This window comes from Carica papaya, chromosome 7 (assembly GCF_054855325.1).
Source record: "Carica papaya isolate Zhongbai chromosome 7, ASM5485532v1, whole genome shotgun sequence".
Taxonomy (NCBI): domain Eukaryota; kingdom Viridiplantae; phylum Streptophyta; class Magnoliopsida; order Brassicales; family Caricaceae; genus Carica; species Carica papaya.
The window spans coordinates 4,447,751-4,458,374 of record NC_142315.1 but is presented as its reverse complement, the minus strand read 5'-3'; the positions used below and the strand labels follow the sequence as shown (position 1 = coordinate 4,458,374).

The 10,624-nt window shown below is 32.6% G+C and overlaps 1 protein-coding gene across 1 annotated transcript; it reads right to left on the bottom strand.

Moving 5' to 3' along the window:
- Nucleotides 1-8,789: 8,789 nt before the first annotated feature.
- Nucleotides 8,790-10,453, bottom strand: LOC148252896 (senescence-specific cysteine protease SAG12-like). The gene is made up of 2 exons (XM_088206842.1): nucleotides 9,917-10,453; nucleotides 8,790-9,560 (listed from the first exon to the last, which is right to left on the bottom strand). Exons 1-2 carry the CDS (start codon nucleotides 10,344-10,346, stop codon nucleotides 8,986-8,988), a joined length of 1,005 nt encoding a protein of 334 aa, XP_088062968.1. The 5' UTR covers nucleotides 10,347-10,453; the 3' UTR covers nucleotides 8,790-8,985.
- Nucleotides 10,454-10,624: the final 171 nt, after the last annotated feature.

Genomic DNA, 10,624 nt, shown 5'->3' with positions numbered 1-10,624 from the left:
TACTTAGTTGGATTATCAATCTATTGATTAACAATGTAATTAAGTAAATTTACATAGATCTACAAAGTTTAGGTTATACCTTATAATTAATCCGGTTGAGACACAAAAGTAATTCTTGCAATACCCTAATTTTGTTTGTACTAATTAATCTCGTCAACCCACTTTCATTTGTTAACCCCATTTTCATATTCCAAACGTACCATAAATCTCTCCTCTTGTTCAATTCTCATATTGGAAATGAAGATCCTTTTATTAAGTAAATCTCCAAAACTGCTTCTAGAGAACTTAAAATAAGCTATTACCCTTAATAAATCTCACTTGAGATATTTTTTCTCCTGAACGCTTGTTTATTGATGTGATATTCGCTATGCATCAGCTTGTGAAAATACACTTCAGACCTTGTCAGGACCTAATTTCTCAAGAAACACTGCATAAATCTTCCATTCAACAAGCATGAATATATACCAAATAGAAAACAAACTGTTCATGTTGAAAATTAATTTGCAAATCAAAATATAATTAATTAGTTTGTTAGTAGTTGAACTTTATAAATTAGAGTCTCTCTATATTTTTTGGTTCGTTAATAGTTATGGATCATAAATTAAATTTATTATGTTTGTTGGTAATTATAATTAATTCTATTACTTGTAATAGTACATATAAATAGTCATGAACTTGAAGCTTTTTTATAACCACAATAGAAAAAATTTGATTCTTCTTATTAGCCTTTCTAGCCTATTTCTCTTATCTCCAACAAAGTGGTATTAGATCTTGATTTCTTATTAAAATTCTAGAGAGACGACAGCAAAAATCTATTTTCGTTCCAATTTCTTTATCTTACAAAAGAAAACTATGAGAGTTGGTGCCTTCGTTTGAAAATGATACTTGGCCCCCAAGATATGTGGGTTATTGTAGAAAGAGATTTTACTCCACATGAAGATGAAGGATCCTTAACTCAAAATGAGAAGAATTGTTTTACATAAATAAAGAAGAATGATCAAGTAGTCCTTGCATTCATCAATCAAGGTTTGAATGAATCTATATTTCTAAAGGTAGCCGATGCTACCAACACAAAGCAATATTGGGAGATTTTGAAGAATTCCCTCCAATGAGTTGACAAGGTGAAGAAGGTGCGACTCCAAACTTTACAATACGAATTTGAAGCTTTGTAAATGAAGGATGTTGAATCCATTTCAGATTTTTGCCCAAAGGTAAAGTTTATGGTAAGCTAAATGAGGAGATATGGCAAAAAATTCTTCAATCATTGCCACCAAAATTCGACTATGTGGTTTGTGCCATTAAGGAATCAAATGATCTAAACACTTTAAATTTTGATTAATTAGAGGGATCTCTACAAGTTCATGAAGAAAAAATAAAAAGAAGACAAGAAGAGCCTTTGGAATAAGTTCTCAAGTTAAAGCCCTCGTATAAAGCAAAAAGGACGAGGAAGAGGTAGAGGATGTGTTCGTGGTTGTTGTCAAGCATTAAAAAGAAATGACACTCAAGATGCAACACCCCACACTTGATATGAGGTGTAATTCATGCTCATGTCATTTTCATGCAATGGCCCACAAAATATACATATACACATATCAAAATTTATCATATAACCTAACATCCAATGTGATATATACAATAGTTATATATACAGTAGTTATATATACAAAACATGAAATTAAAATTTAGAGTTTAACAAAACAAAACTAAAATTTCTCGAATATGCACAAAATATACAAATAGGGACTCTTTTTATAGGTTCTACTCGCCTGGCAGCGGTTCTGGCTCTTTTTTCTCATCTGAAAAATATAAAAGTAAAATTTAATGAGTTTTATCAACTCAATAAATATTTTCATTCTCTCAACCTATATAAGATTTAATGCAAAACACATAATATAAGACAAGTACAATAGTGATATTTCAATGTAAAATTCATTTTTTATTTTCACCATTTTATATGTTTCTTATAAGATTTCTGAATCTCTCGAATATCATATATAATCCTCAAATGTATATGCACATACTCTCGAAAGAACATATATATACACTTGAATGTCAATCATAGCCTCAAAATATGACCACATAATCACATACATACGAAAGATCACATGTATACTCGAAATGTCTTTTCTAAGGTTTCATCACGCGATGTTGGTTATGTCGTCATTGGGGAGAGACAAAATGGATCCCCCCATCGCATGGATATCAACCACACACAGAATCTCACAATGGTCGTAACAGATACGTTTGTTAGGTGATCACACTCATAAACATCTGTCCATGTTTGGATTAGATTTCAAATTCTATCCATATGCAGATTCACCATACCCACTGAACTTCAGCTACACACACACACTCCCCTCTTTGATTCAGACTAAATAAAAAGGGGTATTCAGGGTTTATACCCTAAATCACTCTCATTCTCTCATTTCTGATTTCGCATTTATTTTACTCTCATTCTATTTTCTCTGAAATTTTATTTAAATTGATCATTTCACCATCATAATTAATTCTTTTATTTTTATTCATTTCTTTATGTTATTTTCTTTCTTTTTCAACTTTCCACTTAACTAGTAATTTTCTTTTAGGTTAAAATCAATTTCTCATCATAGTCCAAGTATTCCTCAGTCTTTGGGTTTGTTTCTGGTTTCATCTCTTCATAAATTCCAATAGCTTAGGTTCCCTGATTATAGTTTCAGGTTTTATTCTTCATTAAAAATCGGGTCAATATCGATTCAAATTTTAAAATACACATAAATTAATAAAAAACATGAAATTTTCAAAATCCAAATCTAGGTTCAGAATCATAAATACTTACACTCCTACGCAACAATCTTTCCAGATCCGCCTAAACATCCTAATTTTCTGTATGCGCACGACACAAATTAATTAATATAATTTAAGTACTAAACAAAACTAATCTAATCGAATTTACGGGTTTCAATGATAATCTGATGGAAAATCTCGAAAATATTGGGATACGTACCTGAGGAAGACCTTTCAGCTTTCCATTTGGCGGATCAAATTCCCATACTCGAGGAAGACTTTTCAATTACCCGAATGGTGAATCGGAATCCCAAAAGGGTGAATCCAGCCTCCATTCCCGAGGAAGGCCCCTCGGATTCCACTGGTGGGCCAGTTTTCCACTCTTGTGGAAGTTTCCTCGATTCTCGTGCGGGTAGGTGGCCAGGCTGAGCTCGCCTGGCCAATCTGACACCCGACCATTGCTCCCCCGCCGCTCAACAGCCACCAAAAATACAAAAACAAATGCTTTACCTTTCTGGCATGGGGCGATTCAATCTAGGTTTGGCTCCCAGTTGTTTCCTCTTGGACACCCCGTGGCTCCCTAGCTTGCTTGAAATTCGGATGATTATTTTTAAACCTACAAATCGATTAATGTAAAATAGAAAAGGATTGAAAGAGAATAGGGGAAGAAAAATGAAAAAAAAAATGAAATCTTCTTACCTTCCTTGTATCGGTCTCCCTCGTCGCATAATGTCTCGGTCGATTCTTCTTCCTTTTTTTTCTTTTTTGCTCGGCTTCCACAACTCTCTCGCCTCTGCCTCTCTCTTCTCTTCCTTTTTTTTCTTCCCTTGCGGTGACCGTTCTCGGCTCCCCTTCTCCTTCTCATTCGGCCACTCTTCTTTCTTTTTTCTCCTTCCTCTCTCCTTTTCCGGCCTCCCTTCTCTTTTCCTCTCCTTATTTCTTCCTCTCGGCTTCCCCGTGCACGACAGTTTCCTTTCGTCCCTCTTACCCAATCGGCTCACCTCTTTCTCTCCTCCTCTCGACTACCCACCCAAATGAAAAGAAACTCTAAACTTTTCTTTTTTATACCTATCCTCTCCAACCATTGGATCTCACTAACTAGATCTAGACCGTCCGTTCTCCATTAAATCTCAGCCATTCGATTTCCTCATACAGTTCGATCAGGACCATCCGTTCTCTGTTTCTTTTTGCCTCATTCCACTTCTACTTATTTAAACTTTTACCCCCATTTTTTTTATTTACTTTCATTTAAGTCCTTAAAATTACTTAAAACGCTCAAAATTAATAACATCCTTTCATTTAAATCCAATTCTCAATTTTTTATTTATTTTTCACAAATAAAAGGGGTGGATGTTACACAAGATGATGCTGATAATAAAAGACAAAGGTTAACTGTCAAATAGAGACCGTGGAAGAGGAAGAGAAAGAGGAAGAGCTAACTATAGAAATTATAACAAATCAAATATTAAATGTTACAATTGTCATATATATGGACATTATGTTTGGGAAAGAGGAATAATATCGTAACACTTCAAACAGGAAGGAGGAACAAGCCAATTTTGTCAATGATAAACAAGATGAGGAAGAAACAACTTTATTACTAACATGTAAAGAGGGAGATAGTGATATCCATAATTCATGGTACTTGGATAATGGAGCAAGCAATCACATGTACGACAATAAAGAAAAATTTATTGAGCTTGATGAGAAGATTAATGACAATGTTTCTTTTGGAAACTCTTCAAAAGTTCAAATTCAAGGAAAATGTACAATTTTAATCTCTTTTAAAAAATGATGGGCATGTACTTATTACTAATGTTTACTATGTGCCAAAGTTAAGGAGTTATATTTTGAGTTTGGGACAGCTTCTTAAAAATGGATATGAAATTCACATGAAAGATAATGTCTTTGGTTTAGAGATTAAAGAGTTAATTTGATTAATAAGGTGCATATGTCAAATAATAGAATGTTTATCTTGAATCTCAAAACTATTGAAGCAAGATGTTTGAAGGCTAGTGTGGAAGATAAAGCACGATGTTGACATATAAGATTTAACCATTTCAACTTTGGCGCACTCAAGGCAATGCAAGAAGAAAAAATAGTGAAATCGATGTCATTAATCAACCATCCTAATCAATTATATGAAGCATGTCTATTTAGAAAGCATTCAAGAAGGAGTTTCCCAAAAGAAGTTACTACAAGAGTAACTAAACTACTTCAACTTGTGCATGCCGATGTGTGTGGGCCAATCAATCCACCTCATTTGGTAAAAACAAATAATTTCTACTATTTATTGATGATTTTAGTAGGAAGACTTAAATACATTTTTTAAAGCAAAAATTAGATTTTTTTTCTGTTTTTAAAAATTTCAAAGCTTTTGTAAAAAAATATTGTAGTTGTGAAATAAAGTTTTTGAGAACAAATAGAGGAGGTGAATTTACTTCTAAAGAATTTTATGATTTTTATGAATCTAATGGAATTCGTCGCCTGTTAATGGTTCCAAAATCACCACACAAAAATGGAGTTATACAGAGAAAGAATAAAACTATTCTTAATATGGCTAGAAGCATGTTGAAAGTAAAAAAACATGCCCAAGGAATTTTGGGCCGAAATAATTTTTTGTGCAGTATATTTATCTAATAGGTCTCCCACATCAAGTTTGAAAGACATGACTTTTTAACAAGCATGGAGTGGAATGAAACCTAATGTCAACGATTGCGAGCTTTTAGAAATATTACATATGCTCATATTCCACAATAAGAGAGATTCAAGCTCAATGATCGAAGTGTCAAGTATATTTTCATTAGTATGATGCAAACTTAAAAGGCTATAAATTATATAATTCAAGCAATGGCAAGATCATGGTAAGTAGAGATGTTGAATTTAATGAAAAAGCAACATGGAATTGAGAGAAGAAAGAAAAAAATACTTATGATTTCTTTCCGTACTTTGAAGAGGAAGACCAAGGGACCATGGTACCATTGCAAAAGGCAACTCCACCTCATTCTCCAACTCATGTTACATCACCCACTTCTCAAGGAAGTTTAGGTAAAAGGCCATGAAAATTAAAGAGCATTCAAGATCTCTATGATGAAACTGAGGACATCACTAACTTTGATTGAAATTATTTGTTTTGTCTTTTTCTTGACAGTGAACCAATAAATTTTGATGAAGCCATCAAAGATGTAAGTGGAAACAATCATGGAGGAAGAGATCAAATCCATAGAAAATAACAACACATAGGAGCTATTCACTCTTCCTAAGGGACATAAAGTTATTTGTGTCAAATGGTCTGTAAAGCTAAAAAAGATTCTCAACAAAATGTGAAAATGTACAAGGAAATACTTATGGCTAAAAGATACAAGCAGAAGCATGGGGTTGATTATGATGAGGTTTTTGCACGAGTTGTTCGCATGGAGACTATTTGTTTGCTCTTAGCTATTTTAGCTCAAATGAAGCGGAAAATTTTATAACTTGACGTAAAATCGGCATTTCTCAATAGCTACCTTAATAAAGAGGTTTATGTAGGACAACAATTGGGTTTCACTGTTGAATGACATGAAAATAAAGTGTTGAAATTGAAGAAAGCTTTGTATACGCTAAAACAAGCGTCAAGAGTATGGGATAGCCATATAAACAAGTATTTTGAAGATAATAGATTTATTTGTTGCCTTCATGAATTATGCTCTTTATGTGAAGTATCGTTCTAATGGTGATATTCTATTTATGCGTCTATATGTGGATGATCTCATCTTCACAAGCAACAATCCAAGTTTGTTTAAAGAATTCAAGAAAAACATGTTACTTGAATTTGAAATGACTGATACGGGGCTCATGTCTTACTATTTAGGCCTTGAGGTGAAGCAAACGGAAGATAATATTTTTATTTCTCAAAAAGGCTATGCAAGAAAAGTCTTAGAGAAATTCAAAATATTTAATTGCAATCCTGTGAATACGCTTATGGAATGTGGAGTCAAGTTATCAAAGTTTGATAATTGAGAAAAAGTCGATCCCACTCTCTTTAAAAGTCTTATGAAAAGTTTGAGATAATTGATATTTACAAGGTTTAATATTATATTTGCAATTAGACTAATAAGTCCTTTTATGGAACCTCATACTGTCTCCCACATGAATATTGTTAAAAGAGTTCTACGTCACCTTAAAGGTGCTGTTGATTTTGAGTTATTTTATTCATCTTATAATGATTTCAAACTTGTGAGATTTTGTGATAGTGATTTCATTAGAGATATTAATGATAGAAAAAGTACAACTGGTTTTGTACTCTTTATGGATAATTGTGCAATTACATGGAGTTCTAAGAAGCAAGTCATTATTACACTATCAACTTGTGAGTCTAAATATGTAGTAGCAATCTCTTGTGCTTATCATGTCATATGCCTTAAAAGATTATTTAAAGAACTTCATTTGACACAGGACAAAGATACTAAAACTTTTATTGCCAATAAGTCCGCACAAGCATTAGCCAAGTACCTAGTATTTCATGAATGAAACATCATATAAACACAAAATATCATTTTATTAGAGATTGCATTGCTAAAAAAGAAGTAGAGCTCAAGCACGTAAAGATTGAAGATCAAATGGCGGATATTTTTACCAAACAGCTCAAGTTTGAAGTCTTTCAAAAGGTACAAGCTAATCTTGGATTGAAAAGGAGATTTGCAAATTAAGGGGGAGTATTAAGAATTAATTTGCAAATCAGAATATAATTAATCAGTTTCTTAGTAGTTGAACTTTATACATTAGAATATTTATTTATCTTTTGGTTTGTTAGTAATTGTGGGTCATAAATTAGATTTATTATATTTGTTTGTGGTTATAATTAATTATAATAGTTGTAATAGTGTCTATAAATAGTCATATACTTGAAGCTTTTTTCGAACAACCATAATATAAAAAATTTAAGTTTTCTCATTAGTCTCTCTAGCCTCTTCCTCCTAACTCCAACAGTTCATACATGCTACTAAATTTGCATAATGTCATGATATACATATATATATGCATTTATAATCTCAACGACTGCAAATTGCAAAGTTCGACACACCCTCTTTATTACTTAGAGTCAGAAGTTGAGCAACAAATATAGAAGGTAAGATGGTACAGCATTTGAAATCTCAGTTTTTCACCAATTTCTCCGCGGTCAGTAGAAAAGTAGAATTTTAAATAAGAGCTCCCATAAAATTTTGAAGGAGTTGCGCCTTTTCCTGTCCAACCAATTGTTCCAAAACAATCAACACAATACATAGGAAAGCTCACTTGTAAATCAAAAAATATCTTTATATATTTTCAATATTGATGCGAACAAAATTACAGGATATTATCATTAGAATAACCAGCTTTCAATTTTTGAATTAAGAAATGGCAATCAATTCCCTCTAACTTGTACCTTTGAGAAAGATTGTACCAAATAAACTTGAGGAGTAGATATTCACTTAAAGTTCGTCATACTTGCTAAAGGAAATTTGCATGTACGATTAAAACTTTCTAAAGAAATTTGTAAGGCATTTATCAATGACTTTGAGTCAAATACTATTCCAACTTTTGGATCATGTACGGAATCAACCATGATCTGCAAAGACAAATCACATTCACATTCTTGTTTCTAGTCGACGACTATTGAACAATGAAACAAGAAATTGTTAAGAAAACAGAAGGCCCTTCTTAGATTTCTTATATACAATAGTGATGGAAATCTCTGTTTTAGGCCTGAATGTTCGACAGTTATGTGAAGCCCGACTAATAAAGCAAGTTAAGAGACATTAGCATATTGGAATCACAGTTCTTAACCGGTGGAGCCAAATAGTTCCCACAAAATGGGGGAAGAAAATGAAGTAGAAAGTGGAAAACCTACCAACGGGAAATCAGAAATTCAACTTCAAAAGCAAGAAAAGATACTGGTAGTTTATCTATACATGGTATATGGCTTTCATCAAAATAAATTTAGTTGTTACATATTCAATAGTCCATGTAAACTTCGAAAATTGAAGCCAATTCATGAAAAATGCTAGTTTAAGTTTAAAACAGTTAAAACTCCATTAATACGTAATCATCCTCAGTTACATTGACGTAAAATTACAACAAAATTACCAGCTAAAAAAACTGGCAATTTCACAACAAAAAATGGGCCAAAACACACAGACACATATAGAGAATTTATTGAAAGAAACACAAGTAGATATATATAGATATATAATATAAGTTTAATTAAGCAACTGGGTAAGAAGCTGCCATTGCAATCCCACAGAGTCCTCCTTCCACACCAGCATTTCTTTGAATTTTCATGTAGCCAGCATCACCCCAATTTTCACCCCATGAATTCTTAACCAACCAGTAATCCATTCCATTTTCACTCCCATAACCAACTATTGTTACTGCATGAGTCAGTGAATTTCCACAGCTTCCAGTAAAAATCCCACCTGAATAAAACTGAAAATCACTTCCGTAGGCATCAATGCCAACTGAGACAGGCTGATTTGCAACAGCTTGTTGTAATGCTTTCTCATCATTTTTTGGTACATCTTCATAATTAATGATCTCCACGACGGGAGTTTCTGTGTTGCAAACTCCGTTGTCGCTTTCTGTGTATTCGTAATTTTCTTCGGTGGTGATTCCGTTATTTTTCACGTACTCGAATGCGTAATCCGTCCAACCACCAGAGCATCCATGGTTTTTCGATACACAATCTATCAGTTGTTGCTCGGATAATGATACCAATTTACCGCTTTTGATCTGGTTGATACTTTCAATTGCTGCCACTGCTGAAAATGCCCAACAAGATCCTGCAAGCAAATAAACAAATATGGTTATGTTAAATAATTATGTATGCATTTATACGGGCAAAATTTAATTTGAATCACTGTGCTTAAAGTTTTTAATTTGAGATATTGTAATATTTTTTTATAATTTATGATCTCATAATTCAGATTTTAGTTAAATTCATTACTTTTTTATTTAAAAAAGTAAAAAAGAATTATATTACACACTCATAAAAGAGACAGATTAATAATTTGATTAATATCTAAATGATAAGATAGTGGGTGTAAAAAAAATAAATAAATAATCTTGACTTAAAAAATTTTAAACTATAAAATATCAAATTAAAATTTGCTATAAGATAAGAGATGTTTTTAGTTACCACAATGCTTTTGATTCTTGACTCCAGTAACAGCTCCTTTCTCAACCCAGTTGACACTGAGTGGGACGTCAGCTAGATTATCGTATTTGAATGTGGTTGATGCAGACCTTGTGGGCATATTGAATCCTGTATAATAAGCTAAAAATTCTTCATTAGTCATGTCTGCAAATTTATTAAGACTTAATTGATAACTCTGATTTCTGGCAATTTTGGAATTCTCAATATATTTGATGTTGTCCTGAAATATCTTAAAACGCATTTCTTTTTCCGCATTGTCCTTATAAACACGTCCATGTTTTTCCACCCATTGTTGATGTTTCTCGACTATGAGAGTGTCTTGAAGCGTCCGCGACATTACCAGAAAATCGATAGTTTGTAGAATCATCACCAAGGTGATGATGATGATTTTTGCTTCAACTCTTAAAGCCATTAATGAATACTTGCTGGAGATTGTACGAATGGTTTAAGGTTTAATGAAGGAGAGAGGAACAAGGTAGAGGTATTGAGGCACAGCTTGAGATAAAAATATATAGAGCTAAGGTCGGTATATATAGAGGATGTTGTGGAATAGCTTGAGATTATTTCATGTAGGGTTTTGAATGAGACTGCATTGTTTCCAATAATTCTTGCTTAATTGAAAAGAAATTTTTGTGAGAAAATTGGAAAAAAAAAAAACATTTTTTCTATTTGCCGTGTAAATCAATTCAA

Coding starts and splice junctions, on each gene's coding strand:
- LOC148252896 (XM_088206842.1), bottom strand. CDS start 10,346: ATGGCTTTAAGAGTTGAAGCAAAAATCATCATCATCACCTTGGTGATG. Junction 9,561..9,916: donor CAAGAATCAAAAGCATTGTG/GTAACTAAAAAC, acceptor ATTTGCTTGCAG/GATCTTGTTGGGCATTTTCA.